Raw genomic sequence first — 23,358 nt, forward strand, 5'->3', positions numbered from 1 at the left:
TTGCAAGATTTTTGTGAGTGGTTTTCGTTTTTTAAGCTGAGAGAAAATCATGCTTGTATAGTAAATGTGCCTGGGTGAAAGAAGAGATTTACAAAATTTTCAGAAGTGATTTTATATACATAAAAAGCATATTAAATGCAAGTAAAGTGTGTATTTTTACTTTAACAACTTCTGTGAAAATATATATACAGATATATTTATGTAAAAATGAAATAACATACGTATTCTGACCTGTATCTATTAAACTATATAAATGAATAAGTGATACATTTTATTATTATGTAAATGATTAAAAACTTAAAAAGTTGTAGGATAGTGGCAAAAATTTTAAATGGCAATGAATTAGCTTTTGTGTGTTGCATGCACTGTGATTTTTAAATAGTCTTTTAATGTCATCTAATGATTATTATTCTAAATATGTCTGATGAGAATTTTGATATATAAACTATTGTTACACTGAATGACATTTTAGAATGGCAGAAATGCATGATAGATGATTTTTTTTTGTTTGTTTGGAAAAATGAAATTAAATAGGACACATTCTAATGTATGAGGGGAAAAAACTAAAGCCAATTGAAACACCTATCTTTGTCTTTGACCCGCCTGCAGGTTTTTGTTTGTGAGCTGTGTGTGCATGTGTGTGTGTGTGTGTGTGTGTGTGTGCTCCAGGTGTAGAGGCTTTAGCCACTGATCTACAGAGCTGAGAGTTGCAAGGAGGGGGGCAAAGGATTGTGGGATGTTTTGGTTCCTGTTTCAGAGGCCTCATTGACGTCATCACCGCCCACCTACTAGTACCTTCACTTCCTGTGTGTTTGAAAGCGCAGACGCCTCATGGTCCTGGCAGGAAGAAACACACACTCACGTGCTGAAAATGGTGGAAAACTCACTAATGTTGCACAAGCATATCAAGCGCGCCGGAGGAAATCAGAGTATGTGTGATGTTGCGCACGCTCTGTCCCTGCTGGCCGCTGCGGTGTGTAATAACACAGCTGAGGATGTGGCTGCTAGTTGATTACAGGAGCTTCATTTCTTAATACTTAATACTGAAATGTTTTTGACCAGATGCTTTACTTTCACTTTTACTCCATTAATTCTTACAGTAGCAGCAACTTATAAATTACTTAACACATACACATGCATAAATAAATCAAGAGGCATGAAATAAATCATTCAATTAAAGGGATAGTTCACCCAAAAAGTAACATTCTGTTACCATCATTCCACACCGGTATTTTCTTATTTATTCCAAAAGATACTTTGAAAAATACCGATAACCAAACAGTTTTGGTTCCCATTGATTTCCATGGTATTTTTTGTTCATACAATGGGAACCAAAACTGTTTAGTTACCAATAACCTTTAAAATATCTTCTTCTGTGTTCAGCAAAAGAAAGAAATAGATACAGGTTTGGAATGGTAACATAAATTAAACAAACCAATAATAACAGAGAAATTAACAGAATCTATTATTTATAATCTATTATTTATTATTTATTTATTAGTCTGTGGTCAGAAATTAACCAGGCCTTATGGCAAAGGTGCCATCAAAAATAAAAACTCTCAATATATATTAGTGCTGTCCAAATTAGCGCGTTAACGCAGGCAATTCATTTTTTTCAGTTTAACGCGTTAAAATTATTTAACGCCGTTAACGCAGGGGTGGGGCCTAGGGTTGGCCACCCTTCTCATAACTGCTAATTCTGTCTCTTTTTCTTGACAAAAAGTGCATTTATTCAGTCGTAGAACGTCTTTACGAGCACATCAAACAGGAGACGTTTCAGACGCGCGCTTCAACTTCACTTCAATACATGCACAAAGGTGCCGGCGCGCGCATAGCCTGTATCATTTTATATAGCTGTAAGTATTTATCTGTATTTAGTTTAGAATTTGGTGTTTGATAACTTTATTCAATTTCTGTATATTTCTGCTGAGGGGCACAGGTAGATAAATATGACATTTATTATAATGGGTTTAAGTGAAGATTATTTTGAGTTCACTTAAATTAGAAGTTATTTTTAAAGTCTAATAAATGTTAAAATTGATAGCTCTTAATTATAATGTAAAGTTGAATGGCTATAGTCAATGGTTAAATATTAGGGGGAAACATTTGTCTAGGGAAATCAGTATTAATTGATATCAGTGATACTGGCCTTCAGTCATAAAAAATGCCATTAAACAAATATTTAAAATGTACTGTCTTTATGTTGTTTGTACATTAATTTGAAGATTGAATATGAAATTATTGCAATATAAAAGTATATTTAAAAACTTTAATGTTAGGTGGGATCGCGATTAATTTCAGAAAAATGTGTGATTAATTAGTTAATGTTTTTTTAATTGATTGACAGCACTAATATATATAATGTGTGTGTGTGTGCTCGCGTTTTTGTGAAAAGTCAGGACATAGATTTGTATAATGACAAAGGTATGACAAAGGGAAAGTTGAAAGTTGAAATGCACAGTCTCCTTTAAGGGGTAGGTTTAGGTGTAGGATTGGTGTAGGGCAATAGCACATACAGTAAGTACAGTATAAAAACCATTACGCCTATGGGATGTCCCCACTTTTCACAAAAACGAACATGTGTGTGTGTGTGTGTGTGTGTGTGTGTATCTAACCTTTGCTGTATTTTAGTTTAGTATGGGTCTAAATAAGTATAAATAGACAGTGTATTGTATGTTTACACATGTTTAGAAAAGTCCTTATGAAGGTAAACAAAAAAAAACGTAATTTATTATTATTGATTTAATTATTATTGTTTTTGTTATTATTATTTTACTTTTAAAATAATAACAATAATTACAGCTGTTGTTGTTATAAAATAATTGATATTGTTTTTATTTATTTATTTATTTATTTATTGTTCTGGTTTTAATAATTATCATCGTCATCATAAATGAACTAAAAATCAAATACCTTATTTTATTATATATTTATTACATAATTTAATTTTCATTATTGTTGATTTAATTATTATCGTTAATGTTGTTGATTTGATTAATAATAACAATAATTACAATAAAAGCAATAATTTGTTGTTGTCGTTATAAAATTATTTGGATTGTTTTAATTTATGTATTTTTGTTGCTGATTTTGATAGTAATCATCATCATCATCATAAATTCATACAATAAAACCAGACAAACCAAACCAAACATAATGTACTATCAATAGTCCTGTTGTTTCTATAAATAAATATCTTACACCATACTTTTAAGTAAAACTGTGTTTAATAGACTCTATTGAAAACAAACTTGTCATTTCAGCTGCTTGTCTTCAGCAGTCAGAGCAGCAGAGAGAGGGTTTTTTTTATTGTCGTTGTGTTGTCATAAGGCTCTGCTGCCAGTGCCCTGGCCCTGAACCGCGGCTTCATAAAACACTTCCAGAGAAATTAAGGAGGAACAGAGAGGCAGAAAAACACACAGAAAATAAAGAGAAGAACTTTCATCAGGAGCCAGGCTCTTCAGGGAGAGAGGTCTCATCCTCCGGCCTCTGTTTATACTTTCTCATGTAAATCTCTCTCTGGTGCTGCCAAGAGCCGTCACGCTGGAGCAGGAAGACTGTGCAGCTTTAAAGACAGAAAACAAGAGAAAAAACACTGCCTGGATGATCTGCCTCATCACAGTTTTACTTGACAAATATATATCACAAAAATACATTTGTTAGGTTTCAACTTGCAATACAATACATGTATATAATGCAACACTGTTTAAAATGAAGACTAATAGTATTATGGCACTTTCTGGATCATGTGCATAGTTAATGTGATTCTTTAAACACAAAAGGAGAACTGACTTCATCCACTAAATAACACCAGCTGGTTAAAAGTTGCAAAATTGGCTCAAAGAAGCTCCAGCAAAACCCCAGCATTGTTTCTTTGCACATTCCACTTTAGTTTGATCTTTAGATATCTTTAAGAGTGATCTGATTATCCAAAAACTGTATGATGCCGCTAGTTAGTTGAAGTTAGTATGTAAGACTAGATGTGAATCAGTAAACAGTTTTTGTGGTTACCGGTGCTGACGCACAGACATTATTAGCGGTTGTAAACCATATTAGCAAGCTTGCTGCAGACTTGCTTTTGTTCACATTCTGTCGAGATGTTACAGGATGTGTAAACATCACATCCACACCTGCTTGCATGCTAGAGTATGTGTGCTTTTACATGTTTTTGCATGCAAGTCAGCTAGCTTATTTTGGCACATGAAACCCTGGTGATAGACGTTTTCAGTCTTGTTTTTCATAATAATATTTTATGCTATTATGAATAATTATATGCATTTATTACCAAACTATGCAAATATAACTACATTAACTATTACTCTTAAGTCCAAATCCATGAGAATTGCTATTATATTACATTATATTATATCATATTATTTGTTTGTTTATTTACAAAACTTGGCAAATATGCAATTCATTAAGTGTGTGAACATTTGTATCTCAAGGATCGATTTATGACACTGCTAATGTTTCCTGCTCGAAAAGGACAGTAATCCTTGTAGTTTCAAAGTGCTTGGAAAAACATTTCTTGTTGCCTTGATTTTAATGTGTTTGCAGGAAAAAATCATTCTCTGCCCCGATCTGTTCTGCGTTGCTCTAATCCTCCGAGATGTTTTCTTACATTGCAAATCCAGTCCAGATTTTCGGTTCGCCCAGGCTGCAGAGCGGCAGTGCAGGTCTTAAAGCGTTGCACCCGGTTAGTATTTGAATTATGCCATTGACGTCAGCAGAGCTGTAAAGCTGACCGGCGTCCCTTCCCTAAAGTAATTTCTGGCCAAGAGCTCTCTATGGTGCATTGTGGAGGCTGTCAAACAGGCACAAGATGAGTTGCAGACATGAAGGAGAGAGAGCAAGAAATAAAAGAAAGCGAAGGAGAGAGGGAGTGTGTGGAAAGTGTTGTTCGCCGGTGATGCAGCAGCAGATGTAGGTTGAGATTAAAAAAAAACACTGCTGTAGACAGTGAAAGTTAGACCCCGAGTAAGTGTTTCGTAGGAGCAATAAATGTCAAATAACCTACACAAGACCCTCACGGCCCATAATGCAGATTGTGTGGCAAAACTGCAAAAGGCCCACAGAATCACATGAGGAATAAATAGTTTGTACCAAATGTTTCTTTTTTCCTAGTGCCAATATTCTTCCAATTGCACTGCAACAATAATGATATTTAAGATAATTGACATTTTTTTAACTGTTAGCAGGACTCCAGGCTTTTGTCTGGACAGCAGATAAGCACGTCCATCATATTTGGCAACCGGCCTGAATGCAGTTGACCCCAATGACACAGTGTTGATTCATGGAGCCGTTTGGCATTCTAGTCCTCCTGCCCACGTGCGAAGCCCAGACAAACAAAAACACGAGTGGGACGGCGAGAGCCAACGAGCCATGCCAGAGAGCAAACATGTGTGTGATCCAGTCAGCTAAACTCTAGCAATCCATCAGCTCAACCTCCACGCTCCCTTTGTTTGTGTGTGGGAAGGTATCCCAGACTGCTTTATTATTTTTGGATATGTAATTTGGATCAAAACAACACTGACAAAAACATGATAGCTGTAAAGCTCCACATTATGGGTCAATGACGTGACAATCACAAAATTACTTCAAAACACAAAATGTGATTCAGACATACAGCACAATGACTTGAAAACGCCTCTTCTGTTAACAGATTTTAATTTCTCATTGGGCATATAGTCATAAAGGGTAATGCAACTGTCCTGATAATATAATGAGGGGAAAAAACTAATTAAAATATAGGTAACACTATTTGAAGGAGCAATTCTCACTATTAACTAGTTGCTTATTAGCATGCATATTACTAGCATATTGGCTGTTTATTAGTACTTATAAAGCACATATTAATTCCTTATTCTGCATAAGCATATTTTAGATCCCTTAGCAACTACCTTATTAACCATTAATAAGCAGCAAATTACGAGTTTACTGAGAGAAAACTCTTAGTTAATAGAGAATGTGTATTCCAAAGTGTTACCTTAAAAGAGTTTAATTCTTGAACAAAAAAACAAAAAAGTTAGGCATTATTATAAACTGCTTCACTGCTTATTAATATTTGAGAAACCTTTGTCCACCAAATCAAAGTAGTGCAACCAACATTCAGGAAATTACAGAAAACAAACTAAATTAAAACTATTATTGCATTAAATAAAATTTTAAAAGCTGTAATACAATGTAGATATTAGATGAAAAATATTAAATTTCAAAATTTAAATTGCATTGACAGCTAACCATTTAAAAAATATATATATAAACTAATAAAAATGACAGAAGTGCATAACAAAATTTCTAAAACTAATATGAATATTTTATCAAAATAAAAGCTAATTCAAAATAGTAATGAACACTATGATAGTATGCATAATACTGAAATACCGCTGCTGTCAGTCCTCTGTCGTGTGTGTCATGTGTTCCCGCCTCTTGGTCCATATTTGGTCTTGTTCCTGTCCTTATTATTATTTATTATTAGTTAATTGTTGTCCAGCTGTGTTTTAGTAATTGTCATGTGTATTTAGTTCCTGCCTGTTTAGTTAGTTTTGGTCTGGTCTACTCGTTATTCCCCGGTGTTCCTGTCTGTGTGAACCTTGCCTTGTCTTGCCCTGTCCTGATGTCTTCATTAAAGACTATTATTTTGAAGTATCTCCTCGTCTGCGTGTTCCTCGTTCCTCCCTGCTGTGTGCACCGTGACAGCTGCTCAATAAATCTCTTTAAACATCAGGTAATTTGACCTATTTATGATTTTATGAATTTAATATTAGTTTTTTTTCATGACATTCATTAGATTTTTGAATAATAATTCAAGGTAAACTACTTGTGTTGAAACTAAATTAAACTAGCTTAAATTTTTGTTTAAAAAATAATTGTTGTGAATTGTGAATGCTCTGTTATTTGAACAACAATTTAAGAAAATCTGGACAAACATTATTTGTCCTACACATTTAAAATATGCTGTGGGTTATGAATTCAATTCAATTCAAGTTTATTTGTATAGCGCTTTTTACAATACAATCGTTGCAAAGCAGCTTTACAGGAAATTAAGTTTCTACTATACACATACACATATATATATACACATACATACGTGAAGAAAAAACCCAATATATTTAAGTTATGACAGACTTAACTTGGTAATTGTGTATGTTGTCTGAGGGTTGGCATCCTCCGTGGTCCTCTGAGGGGTTGCCATCATCTCTGCTCAGGTGTTTGGTCATCCCGGATCTTTTTAAGGGTTGGATCCAGACTGACGCTTCAGTAATTCCTAGTTACCACAGGATGTTATAATGGCTTTTGCTCTACCCTCTGGGTGATTATGAAGTTGTGCGATTACTCACTTTTTGTGCAATTTGCCATTTTTGCATGCAACATGTTTATATGGACGAAAAATCCCATAGACTTAAGGTCATTGCACACTGAGTCCGTGTGCAATGCACACATTTTTGCACGTTAAAAAATAAATACGACCTCACTTTGTGTCAATCACGTTTACACACTGCCTCCGAAACTTTCGTCCGTCATAAAAAAAATCGGTTCAGGTTCGATTTTCTGCGTATTCGCATCGGTAGCATGCATTTGGATAGGAAAGGATGAGGAATACGAAAAAACAGAAAAACGCACGTGAAAATTTCAGACTCAGTGTGCAATGACCTTTACACTGAAGGAAGTATCCGGGTCAAAGACTTTTGACTCCAACTAGTAAGCAACCACCTAGATCTGCACAGAAACTTTGTGAAACACCTTGGCATCAAGGCGAGAGTTTTGCATGTTCAAGCACCATTCACATTTTCTTTAGCAATGTTGAGTTTGCCATACGAACAGCCCATCATTCATGAAATTATTCAGGACACGTGGTCTGCAGTCACAATCTGCTTCGTTGTCAGTGAATGCTTTGATAAGCCTGTCCTCTCCGTTCTGAAGTGACACAGAATTGGCAGTGACTATCAAACGCGTCTGAATCACACAGCTGTCTGTCGTGAGTTTGCAGCTTTATGAGTCACATTCAGCAGACCGGTCGAAACGAGAAGCTGTTTGCCTCTTTATGAGCAAAATCAGGAAAACCGGGCCCATATATCAGCGGTGCGGGCCGGGACACGAGCACACAGAGAGGGGCAGTGTGCGCCGGAGAGAGGAGGAGGGGTCGCTCTCACAGAGGTGGTTTTGTGGGACAGAGAGGATGCTGGGTAAATTTACACTACGGTGTTTTTTGAATAGAGTCATAAGGTAGGCCGATCAAACAGAAAGTCAGGCGCTCTGTAGACCTTAGCGAGGAAGGTTTGACTTCTTAAAGGTCAATGGTAAAGAGTCTCACCGTTCACGCACTGCTGATGTACGTCACGGGGTTGGGCGAAAGGGAAATTGTGAAACACCTCATGACATTTACTTTGAGTCTAATAATTGTATCAGATGTGCGTGTTCAGTATGAGAGTACTGAAAATGTGCAGTGTCAGAATGTGTGTCTCTAAATCTGGGAAATCAGTGTTCATGTGATGTCTTTAATGTACTCAGAGTTGGATTTTTGTTGCTGTCATTGAATTCTTTCATAACTCTAAGAAAGATAATGCAGAGGTTGATTGATATAAATGACGGTTACCACTGTTATGTTGACTTTGAACAGGGTTTTTTTTTCGTTTTGAATAGTGTGGACTGGATGAGTTGTCAGTTCAGGACAGATTGTCATGGTGGTTTTTGCGTGTTGTTAAAGGTGAGATGCATCCTGTTTTTATAGGAAACCATGATGTTGTCAAGTTGTTATCTGCTACTGTACCTGTAGTAGCTGAACTATTGAACTTTACTACCCTTTACCCTGGTATCGCACTAACTACAGAAAACACAATCTGCATCAAGAGGAAAAATCTCAATCAGACTAAAAGAAGATTCAAAGTAGTTTTGCAAAACTAGGGTGTTTTTGGTGGTTGTTAGGGCGTAACTATACTTTGTTCAAATCCCTCACTCCAAGTATGAGTAATAATAATAGCAGTCATTATGTTTGACACTACACTGAAAAAAAAATAATGTAGGATTTACTTTGAAATAGTTTTCACTCACACTTTTCACATACATAAAAATTATTATTATTTTTATAGTGTGAATAAAACACAAAATCTTTGAAGAATAACCATGTTATTTATATTATAATCATAATAATAATAATAATAATACAACAATTTTTGCTTAAGCATAAATTAAGTGCATGTAAACAGGGCCAAAAACCTTTTGCCACACCTGCCATACAGTAAATATTTTTACCAGCCATGAAGCGGTATGTGTTTTATTATTTTGGTAAAAACAGGCTGAACAAATTGGGGAAATATACATGAAACCTAATATTTATTTATTTATTTGTATGTTTGTTCATTTGTTTGTTTATAATGATATTTAATTAAATTATAAATAATACTATTGATCTGTAAAGTACTTCATAATAATACAACTTTTAATTTATATAAATTCTATATTATTATTAAAAACATAATTAAATTAATTATAATACTGTATTTCTATATATTTTAATACTATATATTAGTATTATAATCTGTATTCAAATCTGGGGTCAGTAAGAGTTTTCACCAAGGCTGCATTTATTTAATCAAAAATACAGTCAAAAACAGTAATAATGTTTGAAATAGTCACTTTTATCTTTTCTGTGACAGTTAAGCAGATTTATTTTTTATATAATAGTCTGTATATAATTTTTTTTTTTTTTTCACAGATGTCAAAATTGCTACTTTCAATCCTCTGATTGAACCAGAATGATCCAGCCCATAATTGTAGGCGTCACTAGTTGTCAGTGGCACATGCTTGGCTTCATTTAGGCCCCTGGTGAAAGTTGCCCACTCGTTGTTCTCTCTCAAGCTCCCGTGGCGATGACATATTGATGCTGTTATTCGTGTGTATTTATGCCAGGCTTCAGATCTACACACGCCACTTAAATGGACTCCATATGTGAAACATCTTGAGCGCAGGAGGCTTCTCTCAAATGACCTTTTTCATCAGGAGTAATGCACTGTATATCCCTCACAGACGTCAGCAGGGTTAATGCAAACCCTTCGCTCGCTTTTACAGTGCTTACGCACATGGCATCCGGAGCTCGTTGTTGGATGTGGTCACTTTATTTGTAGATGCTCACTGGAACTCAGTGATTAACTCATCAGTTATACTCTAGGGATTGGATTTATTGAAGCACTAGCGTTCATGCTAATCGATGCATGTGGTATTTTTGCCACATGACCAATCATAGGAGCATGATGAATACCGCAGTAATTAATTGGCTGTCTTAGTCAATCCGCAGCAGAAAACCGCACTTGCTTAATGTTTTGTTTCAATCAGGCCTTTTTTCTTGATAAATGTTTGGATTGTTTAGTCTGCTCCTCATCATGTTTGTTTTAATGCCTTTAAATGACAATGGTTTGCCTTAAGATATTATTGTGATTTAAAAAGGTAAAATGTTCATGTGAGGCCAGAACAAAACTCAAGTTTATGAACATAGGCACTTCTAGTAATCTCGATTCACATAACATTGCATTCCTGACTGTGTCAGAGTGCAGTTCATAATGCAATGTAAGGACATTTTGCATTGTCAGCATTACCAGAGTTTTTTTAACAGTTAAAAAACACAAAACACATTACAAAGGAAGTACACAGGGTCAAGAAGAATTACATTTCCCGTTTCTGTACTGTGTAGCAAGAGGATATAAACATTATACATGTTGTAATAAGACTAATGTGATAAAATAGTTACACTACCATGCAAAACTTTGGGGTACTTTTTTGGGGGGGTGTATGCTCATCAAAGCTGCATTTATTTCATGTTTTATATTTTAATAATTTGGTGATTAATTAAAAAATTTGGTGTAGAATTTACTTTAATTTTCACTCAGAAATTGCTAGTTATTTTCACAAATAATTGTAAAGAAACACATTGAATTATATTTTTAAATAACATTATACATTGAATTAACATTACTGTATATTTTTAAGTAAAAAGACCTAAATAATACTTTCTTATAAAACATACTCCAATAATCTTTGCTTTATTTAACTTCAAAATACAAAAATCATGTATTATTAATTTCTTTAAAAAATAAAATAAAAAAAGCCCTCAAATTTTGAAATTTTGAATTCTATCACAATAGATCAAACTGGCAGCTTTTGAAATGTCAAATCAACTTTGGACCCCACTGACTTTCATAATATGGACAGAAAAATACTGAGACATTCTTCAAAATGATGACAGAAGTTTAATTAATCTTTTAACTATTGAAATTGAAAGTTTTTTAAGTATGTTAAGCAAATTCGTGCTAGCTATACGCTGATCATGCACAGTGCCAGGTACTAACTGACAGAGGTGGAAAGAGTACTAAAATATTCTACTTAAAGGGTTGAAAATGAAAATTAACCTGTTTTACTCAACCTCGAGGCATCCTAGGTGTATGACTTTCTTCTTTCAGACGAATCCAATCGGAGTTATATTAAAAATTGTCCCGGCTATTCCAAGCGTTATCATTGCAGTCGGCAGGTGTTTCTATTTCAACAGTCCAAAACACGTAAAATAAAGCACGCATCCGTAATAAAACATGCCTCACACGGCCCCGGGGGATGAATAAAGGCCTCTTGTAGCATGCGTTTTTGTAAGAAAAACATCCATATAAGGCAATAAACATTTTTCTCTCACTTCCACGGGCTGTCATTCGTGCAAGCCGTTTCGGGGCGGATGACGTTGGATGTATGCGTCGCGCACCTGTGAGATATGCTAGTCTCGCGAGTTTGTTTACAGGAGCAAAGGAAGCAAAGTTTCCTTACTTTAGCAAAGGAAAACCAGTCTCCTCTTGGCTTATATCAAAATCCTCTGACATTTTTCTTTACAAATCCTCGGTTTGTGCTTCTAATTCATGCATTTTGTTTTGATCTCTCTCCGCGTTCCTCACTAATCATGCAACGCCGATGTCCAGCGTCATCCGCCGGAATGGAGCTATGCACTTTCGCAAAAACTCTCATAATCGTTGAAGCAAATCAATGGCTTACATTTATTTTGCACTTTGTTGTTTATGATTATGACAGAATTCGCGAATGCATAATTCAGTAAGTGTGCGCGCATCCCATTCAAATCAACAAGTAACAGGTCATAAGTAATCTAAAAGTAATCCAAAAGTAATCAGAATACAGAAAAATACATTACTGAGTATAATTTTTCCTCATGTAACTTGTAATCAGTAACAGACGACAATTTGTAAGTAATCCACACTGATAATGCATTTGCACACTTGTATACAGTATGTATCTGACCAGAGATTTCTGGTTGTGAGTGTAGTTGTGTAACAGAGATCTGTGAGTAGAGTTTGAACTGGAATCCAGATGAACTTGTCAGTGCAACATGTCCCAAGGTCAATAAATGTTCATGTAGACAACATATCATTCTTTCTTCATGCAAAGTTTTGCCGTCTTTGTGAAATCTATAGCTGCAGCCTGAGGGGAGACTCCAGCCCGAGCGACGCACAGAAATCTGCTCCACAATTTAGCGGCGTCTCAACCTCGGGGGAAGTGGTTTACTTTGCTTGGCTCCTGTTGAGCTTTGACTGGACGCTGGCCAGCAAGGGGAGTAAAGTTTGCCTCTTGGGTTGCTCCTGCAAACACAGCCCTGGCTTTGATTTCATAGCTCCTTCTCGTTAGCCCTATTGGGGATCAAATGGAGTTGGTGGGGGGTTCTGTGAGTCGTGATCTCTCAATAAATATAAATGCTGATACCACCTTGGAAAAGCCTCGTGTCTACTAAAAGATCAAAGTTAATGCTCAGTGTGAGGGTGGTGGAGTCATTCAAAACGACGGATGCATTGCAGAGCCTTTCTGCAGGATTTGTAGTGGGTGTGATTCATTCCTCTCAGCTTTAGGCCTTTTCCATGTTGTCTTGTCAACTCTTTGTCCAGCAGCCTGTCTTTATTGTCACTAGTACGCTATAGCTTCAACTTGTTAAATTAGGCAAATTGATAAATTAGGCAAAAAAAAAAAAAAACTGATATTTTTAAGAGTCATACTTTATACCTGTCTGAGATTTTTTTTTTTCCAGCCCCAAATTAAACCTATTTAGGGACAGTTATGTTTTTGTTATCTTTTCTTTTTTTTAAGACATTACATTCATGATATTCAAGTACATTATCACTCAATACCATAATGCAATTCTATAATTCTCATTACTCTAATGCTAAAAAAAATTGTTGAATGTTTAATATTTACTATTTAGTATATTTGCAAACATAATTGTATTAAAGTATATTTTTAATTATTTTATTTTCATTTCATAAGGCTAAAATATTATTTGAATATATGTATTATTAATTATATTATTTAAATAATATTTTATTGTAATTTATTTCATTATTAATAATATGGTAATATTTACAATTAATATATTACATTTAAAATTCCAAATAATATTGTGTTTTGAATTACCCATTACATTGTGTTGTATTTTACAATTAAAGAAAATGTTGTTAAAGTTATATATATATATATATATATATATATATATATATAGGATTTTGTTCTTACACTACGTCATAAAAATTGAATGAGAATCAGCATTGAAAAAAATTTACAAAAATAAAAACTCAAAGCACATATTATGATAATGAATTAACGACAATTTTACAAATGCATTGCAGTCCTAAAAATAGGCTTCATTTTCTTGTTGTTTTGGGTTTTAAATATGACCTTAATGTGTGTTTTGATGAGATTCATCCATCAAGTTAATTTACTAACAAGATAATTGAGCATTAATCATTCTCTCCCCAATTTGGTTTCAATTAACTACATTTTCAGTCAACAGAAGAGGAGAGAAATAGGGAATGAGTTTTCGAGTCCCTCCCACTAAGCTCCCCTGGGTCTGAGGCTCATTGACACATCAGCACAGAGAGAGAGAGAGAGAGAGAGAGAGACTGGCAGACAGACTGCACAGTAGGTGAGTTTGGAGACCGAGCCAGTGACACAATGGAAAGGACTATGAAGCAAACAGTGAGCTATTAATCCAGCTCCTATCAGTGCAGAATGACTACATCAGCAGCTCTCAGCCCACCATGAAAGATCACTGCTCCTCTATCTGCACCGCTCCTGCCGGACCACCTTTTCTGGCCATGCAGCAGAGGCTGGATCCTGAATACATATCCGTCTGTCTCTTACCAGATGAATCCTACCAGAAGCTGGCCGTGGAGACCATGGAGGAGTTAGACTGGTGCCTGGACCAGCTGGAGACCATCCAGACGTACCGCTCCGTCAGTGACATGGCCTCCAACAAGGTGAGACGGCAGCTCGTCTACTCCCACTTTACCTCAGCATTGCTGGAAACAGCGGGGCATCTTTATGCATGTTTTCAGAGAAATTCACATTTCAATGCACTTAGAAATAAAGGTTCTTTATTGGCACTGATGGTTCCATTTAAAACCTTTACCATCCATGGAATCTCTCCATTGAGCTTCTTTATAGTGGAAAAAAGGATCTTTAGATGTTCTTCACACTAAGAAAAATGGTTCTTTTAGAAACTGTTCATTGAAAGGTGTTTTTCTACGGCATTGCTGCAAAACCTCTCTTTTGGAACTTTTATTTTTATAAATGTGCTGCAAAGATTGTTTGTTTGAGATTTTTCAGTTTGTGTTAGAAGAGCAGTTTTTTATTGCTTTCCACATTCACGTGTTATTTCAAAGTCAAAGTTTTGTTGGAATATCAATGAGATGCAGTAAGGAGGATTTGACACTTGTGGCATTTTACAAATACTACTTATGGCAATAGTCCATACAAAAATGATAATTCTGTCATCATTCACTCACCCTCTGTGCACACAAAAGAAGAGAGGAATGTTTGCAGTCAAACTGTTTTGGTCCCCATTGACTTCCATTGTGTTTTTTATTCATATAATGCAAGTCTATGGAAACCAGAACTGTTTAGTTAACAACATTCTTCAAAATATCATCTTTTGTGTCCAGCAGAACTAAGAAATTCATACAGGTTTGTAATGACATGAGTTTGAGTAAATTATGACAGAATTTTTCTTAAACTAAACTATCGCTTTAAGTATCTTTTATGATGGTTTATTAGTTATTAGGAGTTATTAGATGCTTGTCTTAGACGATCTCTGAACATTTTAGCCACCCTTTTACCATTGCCTGCTGGTATTGGTTAGTCACAGCTCTCAAATGCAGTTTTGAATCCTGGATTTTTTAGTGTTGATGCATGAATACAGTGTGTGGTTGGTCATGTAGAACAGTGTCAATGAGGTTTATACTGCGAACGTCATTAATGATGAGCTGTTGATGTGAGATCTACAGATATTGCCACATTTATATGTCAACAGGAAAGCATGCAGTGGCAACTTGACTGATTGCCTGATTATTAACCAAAGAATTACAGAAGAAACATTAATATAATATCTTAGTTCCATTTTGTTGTCTTGGTGAAAGGCAGTTGGCCCAAGCAATTATTTTACCTTTTTTTATCATATTTTATCTCTCACAAGACATCAACTCTGTATGTGTGGGTGGTTATGGATTCAGTGGATTTACTGGAATCAGTGTTGAAAGGAAACTGTTGAAACACTCATTACTTAGAGTGAAAAACTAAATGATTAAACCCTTTCTTCACGAAGGCATTATTTGAGTACCTACGCTGGCACTGGCCTCTTTGTCAGCTGTGACCTCATTGCTTTGTTTACCCTGATACCTAATCAGATGTAGATAGAGAGCATGAAGAGACACGTTACCTCACTGACATTCAAGCATTACACTGCATTTTATCAGATAATGCAGTTATTAATTATATTTCACATTGTAGAATCATAGCTGTAGCATAATGATATTTTTTTTTTAAATTAAGTGATATTATTTAATATGTAAAATGCTTTTTCGAAGGTGTAAATAAAACAAAGAATATTAGAGTATGCTTTACAGGGGGAATACATCAGTCTTTCTTCTTCACAATTTCACATTTTAATGCAATATTACTTGCCATTTCTTTGTAATTATTTGTGAAATTTACTATTCTAAACTGTACACCAATTTTATTTCAGTGTATATATAATACATACAGTTATTTTTAAATATGAGATAAAAGATCAAATTAACAAAGAATAATTTTATTTTGGGGTCTGTTACTTTTTTCTCATTTTTAAAAATCACTTGGCCTTGGTGGATTTAGATACAATATAAAACTGATGACTGGTATATATTTCATAATGTACAGAATAAAATAATTTACAGAATCAAATTATATTTCATTCTATTATTTAACTTTCTGTAATATTTGCAATATACATATATATACAGTCATGGCCAAAAGTATTGGCACCCTTGGTAAATATGATCAAAGAAGGCTGTGAAAATTAATCTGCATTGTTAATCCTTTTAATCTTTTATTTAAAAAATTCACAAAAAACTAACCTTTCATTGGATAATAAAAAATTAAAATGGGGGGAAATATTATTATGAAATAAATGTTTTTCTCTAATACACATTGGCCACAATTAACGGTACCCTTTTGTTCAATACTTTTTGAAACCTCCATTTGCCAGTTTAACAGCTCTGGACCATAGAAGCCAGTCCCATTTGAAGATCCAGTCGTGTCTGATAACTGAATATGCTGGAGTTTGTTTTTGGATAAGCGAGAATTTTTCTTGAAGCCCTCCCAAACAACATGTGGTGATGTAGGTGCTTTTTGACAAAAAGGTTTTCTGACCCCGAGACACAACTATTTTCTGCATTTCTCCAGCTGTGGTCCTTGAAGAGTCTTTAGCCACTCAAACTCTCCTTCTCACCATGCATTAGGACGATATAGACACACGTCCTCTTCCAAGCAGTTTCATAACATTTATGTTGATTGGAAATTCTTAATTATTGCCCTGATGGTGGAAATGGGAATTTTCACTGCTCTAGCTCTTTTCTTAAACCCACTTCACTAATTTGTGAAGCTCAATTATCTTTTGCTGCACGTCAGAAATATTAATAAATTGTAAATATGAATGGGAATATACTTCAGAGATATTGTACTCATAAGAATTTCTAGGGGTACCAATAATTGTGTCCAACGTGTATTTGAGAAAAACATTTATTTCATAATGAGATTTTCCCCCATTTTCAATTGTTTTAGTTCAATGAAAGGTTAGATTTTTGTGATTTAAAAAAAATAAAAGATCAAAAGGATTAATAATGCAGGTTTATTTTCAGAGCCTTCTTTGATCATATTTACCAAGGGTGCCAATACTTTTGGCCATGACTGTATATAAGGTTCATTATATTTAAAGTTATTAGAAAAAGGCAAAATATAATTTATTGACTAAATTATTTCTATGTATTATTATGTTTATATATATATATATATATATATATATATATATATATATATATATATTATTATTATATCTGTCAATATAAAATACACACAAACACATATATTTTTATTTTTTATTGTTATTTTATATAAATAATTTACAGAATTAAAAAACATTCTAGGCGTATAAGTGATTATTTAAAAAAAAAAATGTATTATTATTATTATTGGTTTATTATTTATAGTTAAATCTTTCTTTGAACCGGAAAGGTAACACATAATGAAAATCAGCTACGTTGTGCAAGTCTTCAATTTACGTCATAAAATATGAAAGACAAAAGACTGAGTCTTCTTGTCATGCCTTTGAAGCTCTGTGAGTAGTAACTGAGCGAGTTCCACCCGTGTGTGCAGTCAGAACATGAGTAGCACGGTACCTGTGGCTGCAGACAGAGAGAGGGAGGTGCTGGGAGTCGTGAGGGAGGAGAGGTGAATCACTCAGCATTAGTCTAAAGCATTTCCTGACACCCGTCAAAGTGAGTTCACAGGCACTGCCTTGCCACATGCTCACCAACAGTGCACCAGACACCATCGCTGCAACAATGGGACTATGCTACTCAGAGAAAAGGAGAAAGTTTGGTGTGTTAAAAAGCTGGAGAGAGGTGAGTTAGTGCAAGGGATTTTTGAACAAATTCTGGCTTTGATTTGAGGTTTAATGCTGAAGAAACTGATTCGTCTGTATTACTGAAGATTGGTTGTCCTCTTTTGTTTAAGGGATTGGCTTATGCTTTATGTTGTTATAAGAAATGAGAACATGAGCTCAGAATTGTATTTTATTTTTGGAAGTTTGAATATGTTTAGATGTGTGCAAAAATGAAAATGCATTAGGGAGAAAAATGGGAATAGCACAGCAGTTTGACTTTCTCAACTATTATTTTTATTACAACTTGTATTAGATTTTATTTTACAACTGCACTTTTAATGATAATGTTAAATTTAAATGATTCATTGATACATATTTATATTTAAAAAATATAAATTTATTTACAATATCTTGCACTATAAAATATATAATAATTTATTTTGAGATTCAATTGAAATAATTAATTGATACTATTATTTTTTTTTAATCATTTAAGAATTCTTTAAAAACATATGCTGTTTAAATAATATCCTGTTCTATAAAATATGTATTATATTTTATAAGAATTAATTTAAAATAAATTGGAAAATATGTAATTATTAAAAAATAGCATTTAGACTTCAGTTCAACAGTGTCTAGTGCTAGTATATATCATAATATCAATATGTGTGTGTGTGTGTGTGTGGGTTGGTATTTGTGGTTTACGGGAACACAAATTTGTTTAATGACATGGGTATGACGGAGGTTTTGAAGGTGGTTTATGAGGACACTTCCTGTGTCCCCGTAATTCAAAAGGCTTAAAAAAACGTACTAAATGGTGTTTTTTTGAAAATCTAAAAATGCACAAAGTTTCCTGTAAGGGGTAGGTTTAGGTGTAGGGTTGGTGTAGGGCAATAGAAAATACAGTTTGTACGGTATAAAAACCATTATGCCTATGGAGAGTCCCCATAAACCACAAATACCAACATGTGTGTGTGTGTTGACTGCATGTTACTTTAGTCTGGCTGTTTTTGTTTTTTTCTTGCAAACATTCATGAAAATTTGCTCAGATATTCCGGATGGATATAAAAAAATAAAAACATGCATATAAATGTGAATAAATTGAAATTGTTAGTCCAGCAAGTAAAAAAGCAGAGCATCAAGTTTTGTGTGTTTACACGTGTTCGTCTTTGGCGCAGCAGTGGATATGGAGTGTAAAAACAGGAGAGAGAGAGACAGAGATAGACAGAGAGAAGGAGGAGGAGGAAAGGGAGACAGAAAATAACCGAGAGAGAAACAAGACTTAGTGTTGGAAACACACCGTACGGCAGATGCAGCAGATCTCCTGGAGTTCTGTCTGGATCTCTCCTGACGGTTGCTGTTTATCCGAGCCCGGCTGGCATGTGAAAGGGATGAGATGAGGAGAGACGGTGCAGAGCCGCTGGAGTCAGTGCTGGGCTTTAGTTTGAGATCAGGGTTTAGGCGACTAACTGAAGACTCCAACATGCCTGAAGTCAACTATTTGCTCTCGGTGTCCTGGGGTTACATTAAGGTGTGTGTTTGTGAGCGAGTTCTTCACTGGCGTACATTGTTTGCCATGTATTGGTTGTTTAATTTGGATGTTGCTCGAGTTTCTTGCATTGCTTGGCTAAAATATAGTGTGAGGACTGGCAATTCGTGCAATGAGAAGTTTAGAAATATTGATAGTGTATGAATTTAACAAGACTTGTCTTTTTTGTGTGTTTTAGTTCAAGAGGATGTTGAATCGGGAGCTGACACATCTGTCTGAGATGAGTCGCTCTGGAAACCAGGTGTCTGAGTTCATCTCCAACACATTCTTAGGTGAGTCTGAACGTTCTTTTCATTGTCTTCATAAGATGATTCAAAACATTACATGGTGACTGATAGTTCCTTTGTAAACCCTTTGTTTTTGAGCGTTTAAAAGCTTGGAAATAGATTATATACATTTTATTGCATGTACAAATACAAAAGAATGTTTAATATTTTAAATTGAACATTTAATATAATCCATGTACTAAAACCCCAGTTAATATGAGCTCCTAAAAGCAGTATGCATAAATATTGTAAATGCCTTTTAGTTGGAATCATCCTTTACGGCCTGTTCAAAAGTTCAGGCACAGTCGGTTTTTTAAAGTAAATGAATTCATACTTTTAATTAAAAAGGATGCAATGCATTTTGGTTTAAAAGTCAAGTAAGGAGAGTTTAGATAAAATGTTTAACGTTATTAAAGATTTCTATTTAAATAAATGCTGTTTTTCTTGATGGTGTATTCGTCACAGAATCCTGAAAAAAATGAAAGAAAGAAATTACATTTTAAAATATATTTAAAATAACTTATTTTAAATTGTAATAATATTTCACAATTTTTTTATTTTTACCGTATGCATCCTTGGTGAGCATAAGAGACTTCTTTCAACAACAATATGCCATTCTAAAAACCACATTACTCTAGAAACTTACATATCAGACAAGATCTATTGATTGTTTCCAAAGTCCTACAGTGTTTTTACTGATGGTGATAATGATAAAAGCTTGTGGATAGAGAGGTTGTCAAGCTCCTCCACGAAAACACTGATATCTAGAAAGAGGGGGTTTAATCATTGCTGAACGTCTGTGGTTCGCCTGCACCTCTGTTATTCAAACCAGTCTGATCTGGTCTGACGTCTACGCAGCGCGAGAGAGTATGTGAGAAAGAGGAGGGCAGAAACTGTAGTCTGCGTCAGATGCCACGGGGTCACTGTACTCCCCTAACCCTGCCGTTCAGAGCCCTACAGCCTACACACTACTCACAGAGTCATCAGCGGGGAGATTTTCAGACAAACACTCTTAATACGCAGTGTTAGCGAGAGCTGACTGAGAAACCAGAGATGTTTGAAAGAGTAGAACGAATGTGTGCTTCTGAGGGACGTCACTGGAGAAGAAAAATCAAGAGAGCGCTCTTTCATCTCAGGAGACTTGGATCGTTTTCTCATGCGTGTTTTAAGTATCAACTTTGTCTCTGATGTTTTTCTTAAAAAAACCTCAGTGGAAATAACATTACACATGACTGAGATGGATTGGCACTTTGGAAAAACAAAATACTCTTAATTTGTTACAGTCAAATTTATTAGTTTTTCTTAAATTGAATTTATTAATTATTTAATTTTGATGTAATATTTATACAAATGATTTTTTTCCCCAAAGACAAAAACATTCACACAAAGATTATTTATTGTAAAGACCATAATTAAGTTGTAGATTTTCTTTAAACATGAGCCAAAATGTTACTTAACGTTGGTCAATATAATACTTTTTTCTTTTTATAACTTCCTTTCACCATATTTATATTTAGTTTAGTTCGTACCTTAAATTCTGATTTAGTATTTATCAAAAATATTTATTTTTCTAAAAACAAAAACATTCATACAAAGTAAAACAAATATATTTTACATAAAGACCATAATTATGTAATATACATTTTTACTATAATAATGTTACTCAATGTAGATCAATATAATACTTTTTTGCTTTGATTTCACCATAACCAAAAGCTAAATTACCTAGAATATGAAAGTAGAAGTTTTACTTAAGATAAAACTAAAAATATTTCGTTAGTCAATGTTTAATTTAGTTTACGTATTTACTAGAAATAAAGGCAACTTCAGAAGACCTTGATGTTTGTTGCGATGTCATTATATTTTCTGTTATGTACTACCAAAAAAATCTAATCAAATAAAAATGAATAAAATGCACAATAATTTCTGCAGTCAATAAAGCTAGCCATTATCAAGTACCTTTTCGAGTGAAAACACAATTTAAACAAAATAGTTTTTAAATTTTTTCTGTGGGGAGCGTTATTTGCTTTTAGACAAACCGAACAAAACGGGTTTAATCTTTTTCATTTCATTTTGTTTCATTGTATATTTAGTTTTCGTATTTGCATTCCCATCAAATTGCTTAACTTACATAACTAGTAAGACTTGTTAGCCAGCTTCTCCAGAAAGAGCATGGCTGTGTTGGTCCAGCTATACAGTACCAGCATTAAACCAGCCTGGACCATCACTCTAGTCTAAGCTTTCTTTACATCAGGGAATATTTAGCTGTGGCATAAACTGTTGAACTTGGCAGAAAAGTTCTTGTAGGTGGCTTTTACTAATATCGAACTTCATTTTGCTGACTTGAATTCACTCAGAGAGTGTGTAAAGTCATGGTATCTGTTGTGAGTTGAGTGTGTGAGTGCTGAAATTAACAATCACGGGCTGAAACCTTTCCCCCTGTAGATAAACAGAATGAACTGGAGATCCCATCGCCCACTCCAAAATCGCGGGACAGAAAGAGGAGGCAGCAGCAGCTGATGACTCAGATCAGCGGGGTGAGGAAGGTCACACACGGACCGGGTCTGTCCAGCAGCTGCAGTACGGCCCGCTTCGGCGTGAAAACAGATTTGGAGGACTTGCTCTCAAAGGTATAGTCATACATTTCAGACCACCTGTTGCACAGAAATCGTGCACTTTTGTCGAGTTTGTACCGTAACTGGATGTATTTCCTCTCTTGCATGTTGTAGGACCTGGAGGACATCAACAAGTGGGGTCTGAACATCTTTAAAGTTTCAGAGCACTCTCACCATCGGCCGCTGACCTGCATCATGTACGCCATCTTTCAGGTTAGTGCGCAAAACAAAAAACCCATCTCACAAGTCCAGAGATTTGTTTTTAAAAATGTAATGTAACTAAAGCGATTTTCTTCTGTAGGAGAGAGATTTAATGAAGACATTTAAGATCCCAGTGGATACCTTTGTGACTTACATGATGACCCTTGAAGATCACTACCACGCAGACGTGGCCTATCACAACAGTCTACACGCGGCTGACGTGGCCCAGTCCACACACATCCTGCTGTCCACACCTGCACTGGATGTAAGGAACTCCTATATGTCTTAGAAATGTAGTTATAATGTAGTAAAGCTTTAATTAAATACAAATAAAAATATGTTTTACAACTGCATATGACTAAATAAGAAAATACATTGAAAAATTCAAAATAAAATGCTTAACACGAAATAAGAGATTCAAATTAAAATAATTAAAATACATAAAAATTAGGTAATAAAATTTAAATGAACAAAAAAAATTGAATGTATAAAAACAATAGAATAAAATAGATATAAATGAAAAATTAAAATACATTAAAAAACTAGAGAATAAAGTATAAATTAAAAAATGTTTTAAAACAGCATATAATAAAATAAGGGAATACATTTTTTAAAAGAATTTTAAAAATGAAAATGCTTAAAAGAATAAAATAGAAATAAAAGAAATAAAATACATGATAAGAGATTGAAATACAAATAAGTGGGAATAATGAAAATGCATAAGAGAATAGAATTTAAATTTAAAAAATAAATGTATAAAATAGTTATAAACAAAAA

The 23,358-nt window shown here is 34.4% G+C and overlaps 1 protein-coding gene across 2 annotated transcripts in view; it reads left to right on the top strand.

The window, feature by feature from the left end:
• Positions 1-23,358, top strand: part of pde4bb (phosphodiesterase 4B, cAMP-specific b) — a 69,782-nt gene that overhangs the window by 41,539 nt on the left and 4,885 nt on the right. For both annotated transcript variants that reach the window (XM_058747629.1, XM_058747636.1), the window contains 5 exons: positions 14,179-14,291; positions 19,678-19,771; positions 22,211-22,395; positions 22,495-22,593; positions 22,682-22,846. In XM_058747629.1, the coding sequence (XP_058603612.1) occupies positions 14,179-14,291; positions 19,678-19,771; positions 22,211-22,395; positions 22,495-22,593; positions 22,682-22,846 (656 nt within the window). The remainder of the gene's footprint in view (positions 1-14,178; positions 14,292-19,677; positions 19,772-22,210; positions 22,396-22,494; positions 22,594-22,681; positions 22,847-23,358) is intronic.

Source organism: Onychostoma macrolepis, chromosome 02, assembly GCF_012432095.1.
Source record: "Onychostoma macrolepis isolate SWU-2019 chromosome 02, ASM1243209v1, whole genome shotgun sequence".
NCBI lineage: Eukaryota > Metazoa > Chordata > Actinopteri > Cypriniformes > Cyprinidae > Onychostoma > Onychostoma macrolepis.